This window comes from Cetorhinus maximus, chromosome 1, assembly GCF_964194155.1.
Source record: "Cetorhinus maximus chromosome 1, sCetMax3.hap1.1, whole genome shotgun sequence".
Taxonomy (NCBI): domain Eukaryota; kingdom Metazoa; phylum Chordata; class Chondrichthyes; order Lamniformes; family Cetorhinidae; genus Cetorhinus; species Cetorhinus maximus.
The window spans coordinates 129857646-129878392 of NC_135879.1; the positions used below are offsets into that span (position 1 = coordinate 129857646).

At 42.5% G+C, this 20747-nt stretch overlaps 1 protein-coding gene across 8 annotated transcripts in view; it reads right to left on the reverse strand.

The window, feature by feature from the left end:
- LOC144683384 (uncharacterized) overlaps positions 1–20747 on the reverse strand; it is a 110981-nt gene that overhangs the window by 27741 nt on the left and 62493 nt on the right. For all 8 annotated transcript variants that reach the window (XM_078546387.1, XM_078546394.1, XM_078546377.1 and 5 more), the window contains exons 5-6: positions 9094–9204; positions 5841–5918 (exon numbers count right to left, since the gene is read on the reverse strand). In XM_078546387.1, coding sequence (XP_078402513.1) covers positions 5841–5918; positions 9094–9204 — 189 coding nt within the window. The remainder of the gene's footprint in view (positions 1–5840; positions 5919–9093; positions 9205–20747) is intronic.

Here is a 20747-nt window from a genome sequence, read left to right on the forward strand (position 1 = left end):
TGACTCCAGGAGTTGACTTCCCTGGCCACCTGCTCCCTTTCCCTTTGGATGGTGTTCCTTGAGGCCTCCTGGTTGCCTCCAGAAAGTTGGCCTCTTTCCTAATGTCGCTCTCCATCACTAAGGCCTCCAGCACTGCATCCGTGAACATGAGACCCTCTCTCTTCCTTGGCACTCCATTTGTTTAGCTTCTACTTGAAGCCAATTTCAGTACAACCAGTTGGCAACAGCTTCCTTCTGCTAAGTGCAGCTTCCCTTTAAGATGGGCAGCTGCCTCTATAAGATGCAGGCTGAAACATGTGCTGGCCAGGCACTGTGCTAGGCCCCCTGTTGAGCATTCAGCCAGCCAGTAGTGTATGTCGCAATCAGTTAAATACTATGATCACTGTAAAGAGGCAGCAGTGCGAAATTTGCTTGCTGCCTGTCTCAAGGAGACTGAGCAACAGCAGATCAGAAAACGCAACTCCCATGCCTGAAAATGACAGGAATCCAATTTTTGCCCAGACCTTGTTAAAAAGGTAAGGTAGAGTTTCTTTTGGGTTACAGATATTTAGCAATATTGTTGCTTCTCTAGAACATTCCCAGCCTTGCATTTGCTTTAAATACAGCATAAATTGTAAATATTTTCAGGTTATTTTGCAAGAAATTCTAAAGAAAAGGCCAATTTCATTACTGATTGTGGAGATCAATGTCAAATGTGCTTCATTCCGCTGGCTTGAGCTTCAGTCAGTTTTCTGGTGCAGATTTCAATGGGCTGGATTTTGTTCTAAGTGGGGGCAGTTGTTAGACTTGCCCATAGACTCTCTATGAAATTTTTCACAGCAACTTATGATAGTCAAACATTCATAGTGTCATAGCATCATTATGGCACAGAAGGAGGCCATTTCATCCACCGAGTCCATGTGGGTCCTGTAGAGGAATCCATTCAGTCTCATTTGGCTGTTCTAACCCCAACAGAAATATTCAAGCATTGCAGCGCCCTCTATAAGCATCTGAGACCCGCGTGAACAGAAAAAACAACTGGGCATCTCCTTAGCAATTTGATTAGGGGATCAAATTTTACACAGCAAAGTCCACCCAATATCTAGTTTTAGTCTAGGAGGAGGTCTGGAAACAATCCTAACAGAAGTTCATAATCATTTTGAGGTTTTTTTAAAATCGATCTACATAGCCTCACCATGGCATTGGGGAAAGAGTTGCAAATGTTCTCCCAATAGCTCAGGATACAATCAAACATGTGAGGTGGCACTATAAATCACACAAAGGTCCCAATTTTGAGACTTGCTCTGTGCTGAATTGGTCATTCTCAGTCGAGTTAGCAACATGGTGTTATAATTAGTCTCAAGGTCTCCTGGCTAAGGCGGAAAAATCAATCAGAGTTCCTGCTCGTTTGCTAACTAAATATCATTGTAGGAAATTGCAAGAGTGTGGATGCTATATTAGGAGAAGAGTGAGCTTCACTGTAATGGTTTCAAATATCCGAACAATAGCACTATCAAGCTCACACGTACAGAATGTCACTTGGGTAAAGCACTGGCACAGTACCAGAGTCTTTCTCTGTGTTGCCTTTAGTCAGCAGTATGAATTACAGACCTAAAAATCAGGTTGGTTTCTGATACTGGGCCTTTTTGCAGTAGTATGCTTGTTCAAATTAAAGATAGAAAACTGAGGAAATTTTACCCTTAACATTAAAATTAGTTCTGATGATTTAAAGAAGCTATCATGAGCTTCATGGAGAAGTTCAAATTTCCACTGGCAGTTTTCTTCAGTCAATAGATAACTAATCATAAGCAATTTATGGCACATCCAAACTTTGGCTTCCTTACAAATCATTTAGTTGGTGCAGTGATTTTTAATATAACAGCATATAAAAATTATTATAAATTGGGACTTTGGTGTCCCTGATGAGTTAACAAGTTCTGGTTTACTTTAAAATGGTACATCAGCATGAAGATCTCTTTTTTATTCTAGCCAATCAATTTAGTTAGAAGTAAAGCCGTAAGCTTTTGGTTGAAACTCAGAATAATTTCCTTAGGCAAAATGGTCAAGTTATTCTTCCAGCCATCACAGGTCAATTTTTCAGTTTCGGTTGATATTACTCATGGCTCAAGGGAAATAATAATAAAATACAAGTTGCTGAGTATTAAAGAATGATTATTTCATTTTTGCTCCATTATCTCAGACCTGACTACTGAGCTTTAGGGCAGAATCTTCAGCTCAGCAAGCAGGGGTGGGGCCCGCTCGCCAAGGCATAAAATGACGCAGGGTGACGTCAGGCGTGCATCCCGACGTCACCGCACATCATTTAGATTTTCAGTTTGGCAGGCGCGCAGCCAAGCTGGCTGCTCGCCTGCCGAACTATCAAAGGCCTATTAAGGCCCGTTAAAAAGCAATTAAGGTAATCAGCTGAGCTGCCCGTCCAATCTTAAGGTTGATGGGCAGGCGAAGAGCCCAGGCGGCCTTTGCATTTTTCATGGAACCTCATCCACGGGCGGGATGAGGTTTCATGAATGATTTAAAATTTTCAGAAAAGTTTTTATTAAAATTAATGCACATGTCCCAGCTCATGTGACAGTTTCACATGAGGGGACATATCATAAAAAAATTTCCAACACTTAATTAAACTGTTTAAACATACAACTAATCTCCCTGAGCCACCTCATGCGCGAAAGAGCACACTCCCGACCTAGTTAACCAACCCCACCCCCCGCCCGCACAGGGAGCACACAGCGCTTCTGGGTGCGTGTCACACTGGGCGGGCCTTAATTGGCCCGCCCACGTAAAACGGCAGTGCCCAGCCGATCGGGGCTGCCAATCAGCTGCGCGCTCACCCCCGCACAAACCCCCCCACCCCCCCCGGGAGAAAATTCTCCCCTTAATATATTATGGATATAGTTGGGGAAAAGTAATTCCCTGGTCATATATACCCCTTAGTGGGATATAGTTTATGTAGTTCCTCATGGCAGAAACACAACAGAGCAAATTATTATTTCTAACAGCATTTATTCATTTCTCCTGGATCTTACTTACAAAACTAGTACCAATTTTCAGATGTTATTTGTACAGCCACAAAATAATGTCCTGAAGTTAGCTTGAGTTTGTGCTAGTGACATTTGTGTCAAAAACACAAAGTGTCATGGCTTTGAAGTTACACATTGTAAATATTTGCATACAAACACAACCAGATTAATTTCTTACTTCACTATTTTCATAGAAACATTAATCTGGTTAGTTGAAATGGATTAAAGCCTTATTAAAATAGTGGACTAGAGAATTTGATAGTAATGTGTTAACAACTTGCAGGTTCGTATTTCAAAACTGAGTTTGCATCACCACAAATTTAATATGGAACTCTGAGTCAAGAATTTGCCGGAAAACTTGAGTTAATTCTGGCACATTTCTGAGAGGTATCTGTAGAGTAATGGGTTAACATCAGGAACACCTGGCACCGATGAAACTATTGATGTTACTATGATGCAATGTGACATGATTAAAAGACTGTGCTCTGGGGGAAGCAGAAGTACAAGCTTGTGTAGAGTACTGAGATGTACGTGGATCTGTAAATAAACAAGAATGTTTTTTACAAACAGCAATCTATGGTAGCATTCTTAGGGTAACAGGCAAACCCTAGAGAAACCTCATCTAGACCCAAGGTGAAACAGTACCCAAGAAAACATTGAATCCACTGGGGAAATTAATTAGAAAACAAAACAAAATAATTTGGGAACATTTGACCCTAGTATTGTTTTCTGAAGGGAGTCATTCCTTTTTCTATAGCCTATCTTAATTTATTTGGATGTAACCAGGTTTTGCAAGTTTCCTCACAGTCCCAAAAGGAAACAACAACTCATTTTAATAATACTTAGCAGCATTAAGCAGGGGGGAACGCTCAAAAAGTTAAATGGCCTGTTCTTTAATAATGCAGCTCTTATGACTAACTATAATTTTTGATCCACATTACAGAATATGACAATCTCAAAGGATCAATGAACATTAATATAGCATATGATCTGGAAAATAAATCAATAGCACTGAAGCTAATACTGAAATGCATTTTCTTAGAAGATTGTTGAAAAAAGAGACATGGGGCAGAATTTTCTGCCTGCCGGGTGGGCGGGCCTGACCCAATCTCCGGCGGGTGGGGAGCCGATCCCCGCCGGAGAAGTGGCCCCCGCCGCCATTTTACATGGGCGGGCCAATTAAGGCCCGCCCAGTGTGACGTCCATTGGGAAGCGCTATGCGCTCCCTGTGCGGGTGGGGTGGATTCCCCAAAAGCGAGAGTGTGCTCTTTCGCGCATGCGCACGAAAGAGCGCACATTTCCCTGAGGCTAAGTGCTGCCTCAGGGGGATCGCTGACAGTTTTAAAAACGTTAAAAATAGGAAAAAAAACCCTTAACATGTCCCCCTCATGTGACAATGTCACATGAGATGGGACATGTTCATAAATTACACTAAAACTTTATTAAACTTTTTAAATCCCGACATGAAACCTCATCCCGCAGGTGGATGAGGTTTCATGTTTTTTGTATTGCCCACCAGGGCTCCTGGCCTGCCCACCAACCTTGAGGTTGGACGGGCAGGTCCTTTAATTGTTTCAATGATCCTGTCAATGGCCTCAATTGGCCATTGACAAGTTGGGGGGCCCGCAGCTGATTTTGCTGCGGGCCCGCCTTCCTGAAAATTTAAATGGGGCGGGATGACGTCGGAGGTTCCCCCCGATATCATCCCACGTTATTTTACGTGTCGGCGAGCGGGCCCCGCCCCCTGCTCACCGATGGCAAAGTTCAGCCATGGTATGGAAGCTTTTTGTCTTGCACACATCAGGACATAAGAATTCATAAGAATACCAGTTGTAAAGGGAACAAGAATTTATACTGCATGAGAAGAGAGTGCTGATTTGTTGGCAAGTGGACTCTGATTGGTTGAGGCATTTCCATGGAGAATGCATCAGGAAACAGTTAAGTGCCAAGATCATTAATATATATCAGGAAAAGCATGGGCCCTAATACCAAGCTCTGGGGAACTCCACTACAAACCTTCCTCTAGCTCAAAAAATATCGATTGACCTTTACCCTCTGTTTCCTATTACTCAGGCAATTTTGTATCCACGTTGCCACTGTCCCTTTTATTCCATGAGCTATAACTTTTCTCTCAAGTCTGTTGTGTGGCACTGCATTGAATGCCTTTTGAAACTCCATGTACACCACATCAACAGCATTACCCTCATCAACCCTCTTTGTTACCTCTTCAAAAAACTCCAGCAAGTTAGTTAAATACTATTTCCCCTTTATAGTGTCCCCTTATATTGGTAGGAAGAACATGGGGAGACAATATAAAAGGGATGCAGTATAAATTGTTGTTCCCTTTACAATTAGTATTCTTGTGTATCTTCCTGAAGAGTGCGAGACAAAAAGCTTCGACAGCAAGTCTCTTTATTCAACAATACTCAGGTTCTCTACTACCAAACGACTATTTCTTAGAAGAAAAGATTTTGCATTTTAGTTTAATGTCCCTGCATAAGGTAGTACAAACAAAGCTTTATGAATTTAACATTTAACATCTATAACAAACACAATAAAAATCTAAGGCTAGTTTGTCTATCTTAATTGTTCTATAATTCAGAATATATATGACTGTTAGAGTTTTATTCCTGGCAAGAGTTCAATACCACAAGTAGGTTGATGGATTTTGATGGACAGCTGGAAAGTAAAATTTGTCGTAAACATTTTTTTTCTAATGCTGCTGTCAATTTATATTTATTTGAGTACTTACAATGCATCTGTTATCTCGGTCTGCCACCTTCAAAAATCAATTTTTGAAATAGATTCCTGTATTAAATTTACCTGGCATTGGAACATTTCTGTATGCATACTCTTCTGTGATTTCTTGTAGATGGTCAGAGTTTGATCTACATTTCCATGCTAAACAGTATTAAAAAAATTATTGTTAGAGGCTGATGACAGTGATCAAAAGCATTAATGAAATTTGGATGATGTAAAGAGATAGAAAGTCATATAAATATTTGAGTCCAATCAGTACATCTAAATGTTAGTTTTTGTTGTCCCATTATTTAATCTGATAGTCCAAGTCACAAGCATTTTTGCATTTATATGAGTACAGTAATCCATACTGTCTTCATGACTGCCAATAGCAATGGGATGTAGCATACCTCAGGGCTAGCAATCTGCTATTTTGCCACCATATTATATTGGAACTGGTACAGACTGCTCATCGATCTTCATTAAGAAAACATCTACTTCAGGTTTGACTAAGAAATATATTCTGTTGCGACTGAGATAGGAGGAATGCACTGTCTGTTCTAGCTCTGCTGCTCCAAGGGTCATAACATATATTTAAATGATTTTTCCAGTTATGTGCTTTACCTATTAGTCTCAGGATGACCACTCAATGCCCAGGTTTCTTCAATAAACAACAAAATTATTACTTTATTATAAAACCAGACTTGTCAAGGAGAAAGGCAAAGCTTATTAACGTACAGTGTGGAATATAAAAGTATAATAATTATTCTTTCTAAGTCACCTAACACACACACACGCCAGAATCTTCAGGCCGACGCGTAAAATGACACGTGGTGATGTCGGGCATGCATCCCGATGTCACCGCGCATCAGTCAGATCTTCAGTTCGGCGGGTGCACAGCGGAGTCGGCTGCACAACTGCCAAACTGTCAAAGGCCTATTAAGGCCATTTAAAAACTAATTAAAATAATTAACTGAGCTGCCCGGCCGACCTTAAGGTTGACGGGCAGACGAAGAGTCCAGGCAGCTTTTGCATTTATCATGAGACCTCATCCACGGACGGGATGAGGTTTCATGAAGGTTTTTAAAGTTTAATAAAAATTTTTAATAAAATCCATAGACGTGTCCCAGCTCATGTGACACTGTCACATGAGGAGACAGGTCTTAAAATTTTTTATTTTCTTTTAAAAAAAATCACACTAATCTCCCTGAGGCAGCTCTGTGCCTCAGGGAGATTTCTGTACTCTTTCATGCACATGCACGAAAGAGCGCAGGCCCTGACTCAGCCTACTGCCCCCGGCCACACAGGAAGCACTCAGTGCTTCCGGGTGCCCGTCACACTGGGCGAGCCTTAATTGGCCCACCCACGTAATATGGTGGCACGCAGCCGATCGCGGGCAGCGATTGGCTGAGTGCCCATCTGCGACTGCTCCCGCCCAAGCCCCCGATGGGGAGAAAATTCTCCCCTAAGATTCAATAGCAGAATTCTGCCAAAAGGTTAAAAGTCAATGGTTCAAGGGAAAAGGATAGATGGCAGAGACCTTGAAATGGTGTCTGGGCTATATGGTTGGTTTCCCAGCACTGGTCAGGGAGACAATCAATGAATCTTGCACTACTTTTCAGGCGGGCTTTGAGGAAAACTTGCAGTCACTCAATTTCAGAACGTAGAATGACTTTGGAGCAACTTCCATTCACTCTCTGGAGCTTCAGGTGCTGTTGTCTTCTTCGCCCAAGCAGTCGATCTTTCTTGTTTCCAAAGCAAAACAGCCTACCAGCTTTTAAACACAGTTTACAAAGCATTTTTTTTTTCAAAGCTGTAAATGATCATGTGACCCTCATTTTAACAGTCCCACCAGGGTCAAGCGGTTTCCAGCTTCTTTGAAACTGCTTAATTACCTTTTCTTGTAAAATGCTGTATTTTCTAGGAACAGCAGCAACCAGAATCCTTGCATTAACCATTTAAGGGACAGTGTATTTAAATAAAAACACATTCTTCCAGAATGTTCTTAGTTATTGAAGATGAACCATTTTCTGTGATTAAAGCATTTATGACAATTCAAAAGCACGTTAAAGGCAGAGAAAATATAGCACTTCACTCTGATACCTTTAACTGTTTTCTGACATCAAAACAGCATGGCATTTTGTGATTGTTGTAGTCCTTATCCAAAATCTTTTAAACTGAGCCTTATATAAGCCTTAGTGGTGATGCAATTCTGCCTTGACCCAGTGGTCTTCGCACACCATTAACCACAATGAGCCAAAGGACTTGGTCTAACTAACCTAAATAACTTTTCACTCCTTAGAATAAAATAATGTTTATTTTTCCCAAATCCATTCTGAATTATGAAAGTTATATCACAGCTTAGCAGGTGTGACTACATATATATTGGCAATAAAAGAACCATATGGTAGTGTAGCTTATTGGAACAGTAAAAGATGGTTTCATGGCAATGGGAAATGCCCGTGCAATCTTCCACATTGCAGTTGTCAATCTGCACCTTGCTCCTTGGGGATGCAGAGTTGTTCCTATTCTACTTTCATCTGCCTCCTGGTTGCTGGCTCAACAAATTAATGGAGTGGCAGGAACCTGTCACTCAACCACAGATAGTGGGAACCATGAGAAATCAGGGAAAATGGGATTTTATGCCTGAACAGTTAATTTATATACCACTCCCACTCCAACTCCAATAGAATTGAACTTCTCATTGCAGAATCATGTTGGAGATTACAAAATGTTTCCTTTTTTTATGGTTGTGAATCCACAATTAGATTCCAAGCCTATCAGAAGGAATATGTAATCTACCAATGCTGGGCCATAATATTAAATTGAGATATGTGTGCACTTTGCCATTTCTTTGTCATGATAGTGACTTTACTGAGGCAAGTTGTGTGCAGCCTGGACATTTTTTGTGAAGAACTAATTCTTTCTCCCACCTCACCAGAGCAATTCCAGCAAACTACCCTTAACTTTGGGATTATTATTGGCGGGGAGCTGGTCTAGATTCCTGATCAGACTGAGACCATTGTTGATTATGTCAGAGACAGAGTAGGTGGGTGGATTTAATTTCTGTGCATTTAAAGTTAGGATGTCCATTTGAGTTTTGGTTTAAAACACGTTCTTTGTCACTATGGTTAGTGCCTGACCCTGAGTGTAACCCATGCTGTATTTGACTTTATAGTGTTTGATGCTGACATTGAATACAAGGTGAGAAAATGATCAAGGACCCCACACTGGCATGCATTACTTTGATAAGCATAAAACATACTTAATTAAATTGCATACAACAAAACTGATAGGTCACTTCTGAGAAAACAGTTGTACTTTATACAATACTAACCATTACAGGATGAATCTTCCTTGAACAACTGGTAAGATATGATGATAAGTAAGATTACACAGATGGTCGGGAATAAAGCTAACCAAATAATTTCAAGGACACAATTCTGTTCTGAAATGAAAAAAAATACATTAAAACATTAATAGGAGATTGTTAGTGCTCAGATTTCAACCCATGTTAGACTAAATTTATATTTATTGGTTTGTGGAAAATACTGTAAAGAATCTTTGGACCTGTAAAAGTGACATGCTTCCACTGAACAATCAGACAAATGATTGCAAACTTTATTTTTGAATTTATTTAGTTATGGGATGTAGGCACCACTGGCAAGACCAGTATTTATTGCCCATCCCTTATTGCCCTAGTGGCTTATTAGGCCATTTCAGAGGGCAGTTAAGAGTCAACCATATTATTTTATTAATTTAATTTTAAATTCCACCAGCCGCCATGGTGAGATTTGAACCCATGTACTTGGAGCATTAGCCTGAGCTTCCAGGTTACTTGTCCAGCAACATCACCACTATACCATTGTCTCCCCATATTCCTAATAGTAATACTAATAACAGAAATGCCTGGATATTAACAGAGGCAGGTTATATAGGTGGAGGAGGGAACAAGTTTCAGTTTTAACTCCACAGCATGGGCAGGATTTTTCAGTCAGCATGTGGGGGCAGGCCCGACATGCCGACACGTAAAATGATACACGATGACGTTGGGCTTGCGTCCCGACATCATCGCACTGTGTTGCAATGTTTCATTCGGCGGGCATGCACCAGAGTCGGCTGCGCGCCCGCTGATATGTAAACGGCCTATTAAGGCCATTAAGGAAGTAATTAATGTAATTGTTAACGCTGCCCATCCAACCTTAAGGTTGGCTGGCAGGCGAAAAAGCCAAGCAGCCTTCATGTTTTTAGGAAACCTCATCCATGAGCAGGATGAGGTTTCCTAAAGCTTTTATTAATTAAATAAATAACTTGTCTGAAATATCAAAACATGTCCCATCTCATGTGACACAGTCACATGAAGGGACATGTTTAATTACATTTTTACTCCATTTATTTAATAATTTCAAAAGGCCTTCAATCTACCTGAGGCACGGAGCTGCCTCAGGGAGATTGAAGCACTCTTTCACACGCATGCGCGAAAGAGAGCTGGCCCTGACTCTCTCTCCTCCCCCCGCCTGCACAGGTAGCGCTGAGCACTACAGCTCATGTCTTACACTGGGCAGGCCTTAATTGGCCCACCCATGTAAAATGGCAGCATGGAGATGATCGCGGGTGGCGATCAGCTCCGTGACTGCCCCTGCCTGCTCCCGCCTAGCCCGCCTGCCAACTGAAAAATTCTGGCCCATATTTCTTTTATCCTTGATAAGTTCCCCACCTAAAAATCAGCTAGAGGCTTCCAGTTGAGTGCAGAGAACTCTGGTGTAGGCCACAAGACCAACTAGGTCCTAATAAGGGGTGGGGGAGGCAGGGCCTAACCCCTGACTCCATGGGAGGTCCATTCCTGAGGGGAGGCTGATCCCTGACCTAAGGGATGGTGGGAGCAATCCCCAACCCCATGAGCCTTTGTATAGGGGGCCTGACGAGGAGGAGTTTGAGCTAAGGAGTAGCACTCCTGCTTCTGCTGGCCCACAGGCTGTGCTTTAAAGGCAGATACCTTCTCCTTGAAGCTGTCTTTGCCTCCCTGTAGCTGCTGGATTTCCAAAGGACATAATTCAAACCTGTAAAGCAGCTTAACTCAGAGGGTGCCAGCCTCATTAAAATATTTAAATTGTAGGAGTGGTTGGCTTCTCGCTCCTTGTCTCACCACCCCTAAGCCCAAAGTGGGGTCAGGTTTGAGATCCTTAAAGTTTTCTGACCTGACACCAACCCACCCATTCTTTGGGTGGCAAAAATCTAGCTCAACATTTCAGGTCGATGACCTTTCATCAGAATTCTCCACGGACGCTGCCTCATCTGCTGAGTATTTACAACATTTTCTGTTTCGAATAAATTCTATTTGATAGGGGCCACTAAGCATCTCTTGGGAAAATCATACAGAATTGTGTGGCAGTGAAACAGCAGGGAGTTAAACTCAGAAATAAATCTGGCTGAGGACATTTCCTTAAGATGGCAGACAGCTGAATGTTGAATTAATGATTGTTGGCGCTGTCTCTGGGCTATAAACTATTAGTTATGCAACATGACCTAGTTGTAACATAAATAAATAATCCATTTTATAATAGCTTAAAGCTATATATTTATCACCCAAACTGATCATAAAAAGTTCACTCCATTTTGTCTTTTGGCTCAAAGCTTAAATTCTTGTTGCAAATCACTCAGTTCCATGTTCAATATATTTTGTGAAAACTTCCAGTTTTAGACTTTTAATATCATGCAAGTCATTTAGCAGCAACTTTTCTTATTTACTTTTTCACAACTCCTCCGTAATTTTTCCCTTGATAATCAAAGTACTCCTGGTGGATTACAGGGTTGCCAGCTTCCAGTGTGGAGAAGTGTTTAAACAGAGAAAGAGAAAATGAAAGAAACCAAATACTTTAGCTTGCAATTTTCAAGTGTTCAATGAACTGTAAAATTTCTACTTGCTCAAATTAATTTCTGGATTTTTTTTCATGCTATTTACATTTTTATATACTACAAGGTCACACTCAGATGCCTTGCACAATATCAGACAGTTTAGAAGAAGGTGCATCCTCAAAAATAGTAGATCCTGGGAAGACAGGGGTTGTGATTGTAAAGAGGATGATCCCAAGGAGCAAGTGCTGAAAGATTTGGTCCTGACTTCAAGGCTTCTGCACAAATGAGTTACTCCTGGATATGACTGCAGTTGTGCTTTCTGTTTGTAATACAGCATGAGTGAGAATGAGCAGAGGCACACACCTCAGGGCAAACTGACATTGGAAGGAGGAGGATGAGGGGGGGGGAAGGGCCTTCAGTGGGATGTTCAGGAGGCAATTTTCCTATCTGAATCACAGTGAGGAACTGTGCGAGACACCAGTGCTTCAGTGAGGATGCCCTCACTGAAATTTCCCACTTGCTGTAGCCATAACTGCAACCTCAGAGCAGGATGATGAGCCACGTTGTCAGTGGCTGTGAAGGTGACTATGGCAATGAACTTAAATGCAACAGACTCCTTTCAGGCTGAAGCTGGAGATATATCACGCAGTTTATCATTCTCTGTTGCATAAGGGAGTTCATGGGAGCTCTCTAACTGAGAGGTAATACACAATGAATTAGGCAAGTAAATGCCCAATATCTTGGTTGCAGTCATGACATCTTCATTGTGTGGGAATCTGTTGTACCAGCTGTATTTGAGCCACCACAACAAAGCAAATTTTAGCTGCAGGACAACAAGACTATCCACTGATGATATGGCTGATGGCTCCAATGTGCAACACGCGCACATGTACGCAGTGTGCATTAAATGAAATCCAGGCTACCATACAAAATGTGATAGCGCAGACCATTAGAAAAGCTTAGAAACATAAAAATCGAAAATTTACAGCAAGAGGAAATTTGGCCCTTTGAGTCTATGCCGGCTGATAAAGAGCTATCCAGTCTAATCCCACTTTCCGGCTCTTGGCCTGTATCCCTGTAGGTTATGGCACTTCAAGTGCATGTCCATGTATTTTTAAATGCGAAGAGGGTTCCACACCTACCACCTTTTCAGGGTGTGAGTTCCAGAGCCACCCCATCCTTCAGACACACAATCTGGGTGAAAAAAACTCTCCTCAATTCTCCTCTAGTCCTTCTACCAATTACTTTAAATCTATGCCCCCTGGTTATTAACCTCTCTGCTAATGGAAATAAGTCCTTCCTATCCACTCTGTCTGGGTCCCTCATAATTTTAGACACCTCAATTAAATCTCCCCTCAGCCTCCTTTGTTCCAAAGAAAACAACCCCAGCCTATCCAATCTTCCTTCATACTAAAATTCTCCATTCCCAGCAACATCCATGTAAATCTCCTCCCTATTCCCTCTAATGTGAACATATTCTTCTTATAATTTGATGACTAGAACTGCATGAAGTACTCTAGTTGTGGTCTAACTAGTGCTTATTCTGTTCTACCATAACCGCTTTGCTCTTATGTTTATGTCTTGGCCAAAAAATGGAAGTATTCTGCATGTCTTCTTGACTATCTTATCTACCTGTCCTGCTACCTTCAGGGATCTGTGGATACAAACCCTGTGGTCCCTCTTTTCTTCCACACTTCTCAGAATCCCACCATTTATTGTGCATTCTCTTGCCTTGTTTGGCCTCGCCGTATGCATTATTTTACATTTCTCTAAATTGAACTCCATTTGCCACTTTTCTGCCCACTTGACCATTCCATTGATATTTTCCTGCAGTGTGTAGCTTTTGTCCTCACAACCAATTTTGCTATCATCTGCAAACCTTGGCATCACAACCTCGCCATCATGAGGGCCCAGCCTTTGTGACCAGCTGCACGATAAGTAGATCAGGAGTAGTAGGAGATGGAAATGGAAGGGAGGAAGTGCCCTAGACAGCCACTCTCTGTTTGGATTGTCTGTGAGCAACTCATCCAACTGTGATGCAGCCCCAATTCCCCATTCATCAATAGTCCCACACCTTACCTTCCCTCTATCATTAACCATTAACCTAACATCTGCTAGGGCACACGGCAAAAATAAAAACTAACACAAAATAAACAATCCAAACCAAGTTTATCGATCAAAGCCTGCCATATTGCATACAAATGTACATTAATCACCTTTGTGCATTCCTTTGGAGTCTATCTTTCTTGGGACCTTTATCTACCTCAGTGCTCCAATGCAGTGCTACCCCAGCGGCTGCAGCATAGCTGGTGGAAGGCTGCTGACTTCGAATGGGAAAGTCTGCTGATGGTCTAGGACAAAATCTTCAAGCAGCTGTAGGCCTTGAAGGCCCAGCACAAGACTTTTCAATAGGTGGCATCAGCCTGGGCTGGCTGGCTGAGAGGCAAGAGCAAGGCACTAGCAGAGTGGTAGTGGTTGCAGGAGGAATGCTGTCCTCGTGAGAGAGAACAGCAAGTTTGTTCTTGGCGGAGCCACTGCCGGTCTCCTGGGGCTGTCCCTCAGCAATTCTAGTAACCTGTTGGAGGGCAGATAGTTGGACTGCTATGACACCCTAGAAGACCTTTTGAATACTGGTATCTGCAGCAATGATGGCAGCTGTCTAAGCTTGCATGGCAGCAAGTTGAGTTTGAATTAGAGCAGTCTGAGTCTGCATGACAGAAATCTGAGCTTCCACCGCAACACTCAGACCTTGGACGGTTCTGCTTCTGCTGCAATGGTAGCTGGGACATCGGCCATCAGATGCTAAACCATGGTTGGATCCACAAGTGTTCCAATGAAGTTGGCCATTTCAATGCTGGAAAGGATGGGCTCCAAGCTCTTTGCAAAGCCCTGTGCAAAGTTGATGCCAGTCTCCTCTATGCTTCTTGTGATGGTTGGTTTTCTGGCAGCTATTGCAATACACCAAGCACTCATCAGCCTTCTTATGCAAACAAAAAATGCTAGAAATACTCATCAGGTCAGGCAGCATCTGTGGAGAGAAACAGAGTTAGCATTTGAGTTGCTAGATCTGTTCGAAATCAATCCCATTTAGCACAATGGTAGTGACATACAACCTTATAGATGGTATCTTCAATGTGAAGATGGAACTTTGTTTCCACAAGGACTATGTAATGGTTACTCCTACCACCACTGTCACGGACAGATGCAACAGCAGCAGGTAGATTTGTGAGGGTAAGGTCTAGTAGGTTTTTCCGCTCTTGCTGGTTCCCTTACCACCTGTCGGAGGTCCAGTCTGGCAGATATGTCCTTCAGAACTCGACCAACGTGGGCATTGTAGTTCCCCATCCAGAGTATGTTCTGTCTCTTGCCACCCTCAGTGTCTCGTCCAAGTGGTGATCAACATGGAGGGGTACTGATTCATCAGTTGAAGGAGAGCAGTAGGTGGTAAGCAGCAGTTTCCTTGCCCCTGTTTGAATTGGTGCCATGACACTCCATGGGGTCTGGAATCAATGTTGAGGACTCCGGGAACAACTCCCTCCCGACTGTACACCACTGTGCTGTTGTGTCAGTGGGGCAGGACATAACCAGGGATGGCAATGGTGGTGTCTGAGACATTGTCTGTAAGGTATGAGCCTTGGCTAAGTGGCTTGCTAGGTCATTTCAGAGGGCATTAAGAGTCAACCACATTGCTGTGGGCTTGTAGGCCATGCCAGGTAATGATGGCAGATTTCCTTCCCTAAAGGGCATTAATGAACCAGATGTGTTTTTACGACAATTGATGATAGTTTAATGGTTACCATTATTGAGGCTAGCTTGCAATTCCAGATGTATTAATTAATTGAATTTTATTAATTAATTGAACTTAAAATTCCACCAGCTGCCATGGTGCAATTTGAACCCACGTCCTCAGAGCATTGGGCTGAGCCTCTGGATTACTAGTCCAGTGACATTAACGTCTTCCTGCCATCTTCCTTCTAGAGATGCAGTTTGACTTTAACTGGTGCAAGTGTCTCACGACTTTGGGCTTCTTGCTGATGTATGCAGCCAGTCACCAAGGCGATTAGCACTAGCCGCATGCTGCAATCATGTAAATTAGCAGGCAGCATGAGGTTTGTGTGCTGTCCACAACCCGCATTGCAATCCCCATGCCATCTTCAGGATCTATTGAATTTAGTTCCTAGTGATAACTTTCAATACAAGACAGCATGCCACTGAAAGTGATGCTCTCACATTAGTTGTCCAAACAGAATAGGTGGAATCTTCCATTCTGAAGCCTAAGTTCGGTGGCGGGTGCAGAAGTGGGAGTGATTACCACTTGGGGCAATGGGCAGGACAGCTGACCACACACAATCTTGTGCTGGTCAGCTCATCAAATATGCATCCGCGAGGAGCTCACCCACAGTGGGGGCAGGCACGAATTTAAACCACCTCTGTCATTACCTCAAGGGGTTGAAGGTCTGGGAGCCATATTTAAAGGGCACATGGAAAGCCTGCACTATCCCTTCTAATTTTGCTCGGCCACTGCTCCACCCTTCTACGCTAGCCCTTCCTTGGTCAACCTCCACACAACTTGTACAGCCACCACCCAGTCTCAAGCATAGGCTGGTATTTACAGACCCTCCCCAAAGAGGACAATGCAGCGACTACTCACTGTTAATCGTAGAAGAAGTCTACCTCACCAGGTGCAGGCCACTTATGTGCAGTCGCAAAAGCAAACGTTCTAATTTCTGCCTGGCATGGAATTTAATTTGATTCAGGAACTTAATGAGCGTGCATGACATGCTGATACATGCAAAAGGGCTTCCCAACATTGTTCGTCAGGAAGCTCGACCCGCCTTTAACCTGCCTTTAAAGTTCAGAGAACAGAATTCCAAAAATTCATCCCAACATCAGGAAATTGATTTTTGGCATTGTTCCCCTGCCCATCACTGCTTCTTGCTGTTGACAGGACCAGAAGTTTCCACATAATATTCACAACAGTGATGCTTAACTGGCGATGACAAACAGACCATTGATAAATACCTAAAATCAGAGTATTGAATGGACTGACACGATGGCACTTATAAGTTCTATAGAGCAATAATTCAGCACCAGTTTCAATGCCCTACAACATATGCTCAGCATCTATTTGGGCATGACTGAGACTAGAGGTAAACTTTCACCAGCGTTCCTAGCACAGAACATCGCATGCCAGCAAAACAAATCAGAATACTGGGTATGAAGGACCATAACTTAATATGTAACCCATCTGAATTTCCATTCATTTAAATGTAGGAATGGAAAATTTAGGCACGTCATAACATTCAAGGCTATGGGCCAAGTGCTGGTAAATGGGATTAGGTAGGTAGGTCAGGTGTTTCTCACATGTCGGTGCAGACTCGATGGGCCGAAGGGCCTCTTCTACACTGTGTGATTCTGTGAAAATCAGGCTACCTGCATAACTAGCAGACTATCCTCCATCCTCGGTATGCAGTATAGCATGCCCAACGGTGGTTTCTGTTACTCATTTTCTGTTTACTAATCAGAAATGCAATTAGTCACATCTGGATTCTCAGCTAGCCACATGTGGGTCATGGCAAAAGCATGAAACAACATTGATCTAGGATCAAGGTTTATGGTCTTCAGAATAATCACAGAAAAATTAAATTGGGAAAAAGAAAAATGTTTATCTAAAATACAGATATGATTTAGTAATTTCAATATATTATGTTTCCACATTTTTTCAATTAATACATAATTTAATTTTTCACATTTTTAATTTAATAACACATTTCATTAACATTATATATTATTTCAAATTACAAATATTTCCCACAGCACAGATGAACACATTGGACTGGATTTTGGTGGAGGAAGGTTTGGAGGTGGGCATAGTTTCTCACTACCAGCTGGCGTGCAAGTCTGTCACCATGTTCCTTCCACTGGCCTATTTTCAGGCAGGCAGCTTTTGGGGAGTGATGGCTACTCACCTACCAGCGGCAGGTAGCCAATTTTGCAAATTAAAATGCCAGTTGAGGACACACCATCTGGATTTTCCATCCAATATAGCTACAGCCTGTAGATGGAATGGTGGTGGCCTCCCATTGGCAGGCCTAGGGGCCAGAAGCCCATCATGCAAAGCAACTCAAAATGGATCTGCCGGATTGCAAGGGCTAAAGCTTCTGCCCAAGTTCATTCCACAGATGGGTCTCCCTTGACAGTGACGATCTGGCAGCTGTGGCCACAGTTTATTTTGTTGAATTTTCAATTCTTCATATGGCATCCCCATGTTGAAGCGCCCTTGCAGTTTCCGACCTGCCTCAGCAGCGCCCACCTCTTCCGGTGAGGCTGGTGAGGCTCCAGAGATGCCAGCTTCATATTGGGCTAGGAGCATTGAGAGCCCACCCACAGTGGGCATGGAAGCAGCCATATTAGAGGCAAACTCCAGGAAGATTATGCCGATGAGTTTGCTTCCAGCAACCGTGGGCTCAGGGCCCCTATTTGGTCCTGACCTCGGAGTCCAGAAGCTTACAGCAAAATCGAGCCCATTGTTTATTTTTCTATTCTGGAATATTAGTATACCTATTAAGTTAAATAAATGGCACTACTAAGAAAAACTAATATAGAAGTAAACTTAATTTTGTAAATGCAGTGGAATAAATCTTTATTATCAATTTATTGGGGTAACTTACAACTTTCTGACTTTGAAGTTATGTGCTATTTTAACATAAAGATTTGGGCCCTATTTAGGAGAATTCCGTAAATATGTTGGATTCTAGTGTTTTATGAGGGAGCAGTATTTGTAGTCATTCCAACATTAGATCACCAGACTTTTTATCAGCTATAACAATTAAGTGTCTTTTAGTGTTTGGGTTTTGAAATGCAACGTTACAACATGTCCTATCTGGCTTGCTGCAGTCATGTGACCTCTGCCATGAGGGAATCTCCCTGGAAGCTGCCATTTTAGATCAGCTTGATAAAGACTTCACACTGAGAAAGACACTAAGAAGCATTGCAGTCTTTGAACTTGAAACATAGTGATCAGACTGGGCCTTCAACAGATCAGAAAGGCATACAGAAATGTTCAAATCTGCTAAAAAGGCGCAAGGAACAGCAAGTTCAAACTGAAGGCTACAAGTAAAATACTGGGTAAGTTAACATGGCTATAAACTTCCCCATCCCAGCTCCAGTCAAAATTAAGGGCAATATGTGGCAGAACTGGCAGTTTTTCCATTTGCAATTGCAAAACTATGAGCTTGCAACAGATTTAATTAACAAGCTGGAGCCAATAAGAATGACCACAATTCTAACACTACTTGGGGAGACAGCTACAAATTGTAAGCCACCCTAAATCTATCCGACAAATGAAGGAAACAGATGACAGGGATTTAAAAGCCTTAAATGCATGCTTTAAACCCCGAGTTAAGTTACTTATGAACGCTATGTATTCAACACTAAAGCTCAAGGTGGAAAGGAAACCATTGAATAGTATGTGACTGCAGTAACACAGCTTGCAGAATCATGTGAATTCGGGCAACTAAAAGGTGATCTGATTAAAGATAGAATTCTCTTAGGCACACGAAGTCCCTCAATAAGAGCAAGTCTACTGCAAGTGGAGCAAATTACGGTCAAGAAAGCAATACACGCGTGTAGATATGTGAAGGTTGTAAAACGTCAGCTAGAGTACAAGACATATATTATGCTGAGAGACAATCCAAGCTGAAAGAGCAGAATAATCACGGACAAAGGGCAGGATGCAAATACTGCAGGCGGCATCCTACAAAGGAAAAGAAGGATTGCCCAGTGTAGGGAAAGCAGTGTTTTAACTGCAAGAAGCCAAATCATTTCACATGCGTGTTTGGCTAGAAAGAAGCAAAGCAAGCCTATACAGATGGCCACTGGAGAGATATCAGGAGAAGAGTCTGATGGAGCACTATCCATGAGTCAACAGGTTGGCTCTGTCAAGTCTATAGGTGATAAATGATTTGTGACTGTTACAATGATGATCAGGGGAGAGTATCAAATTGACAAGAAGTGCCAGACAGATACTGGTTCAACATGGCCATCCAAAAGAGAAGCTCTCGAAAGTAAGGTTGAGGCTATATGATGGCACGATGCTCATACCAAGAGGACAAATTGGTTTGAGAACCCAACACAATGGCAAGAAAGAAGATCTAGAGTCCCAGATCATAGATGGGATGTAACAGCCATTCATCTTAGCTGGAGCAAGTCTGAAGCTTGAACTGGTAATTCCGAACATGCCAACAGAGATTTACAACGTGTCACAGCACACAAAACCATTGACTGCAAGCAACAGCTTTCTAACTACATTCTGGATGCCTTTTGGGAGATACAGATGATTGCACTTGCCGTTTGGCATTTCCTTGGCTACAGAAGAGAATCACTGCTGACAACATCAGTGATCTTCCCGGAGTGTAAGCCATAGTGGATAATCTATTAGTCTATGGATGTGGAGACACAATGGAAGAAGCCATAGATGACCATGATCAGAATTTAATACGACTGCTAGAGACAGCTTGCCAGATGAACCTGAAGCTGAACAAAAAAATTGCAGCGCGGGTTAGGAGAATGCCTGCGCCTGAGCTGAGAGCACAGCATGCAGTCCAGTGGCCAAAGCTGCTGCAATCGGTCAAATGGAGTGGGCCGGAGGTGGGTGAGGTTTCAAACAGCCAATGAGCATACTACATACTGGCAATCCAAGTGGTGGCTAGCAATGTCTTCAAGCTGCAATCAAGTACATAGGCCATGTTCTGACAGAAAAATGTCTTCACCTGGATTCTGACAAGGTGAGAGCTGTGTCAGCAATGCAGCGACCGAGTGAAAGCAGTGCAACGATTTGTTGGATTCGTGAAGTATTTAACAAAATTTTTGCCCAATTTGTCGTAGAAGTGTGAATCATTACAAAAGCTCACTGCCAAGGGTGTGCAGAACAAGAATCAGTGTTCACTAAAATCAAACTAGTGACAACGCCAGTGCTGAAGTGCTATGACGTCAATGACAAAGTCACCTTGCAGTGTGACGCCAGCGAGACAGGTCTTGGAGTAACCCTAATGCAGCAAGGACAACCAGTCGCATTTGCATCCAAGGCACTAATGTAAATGGAATGACACTACACGCAGATTGAGAAAGAGTGCC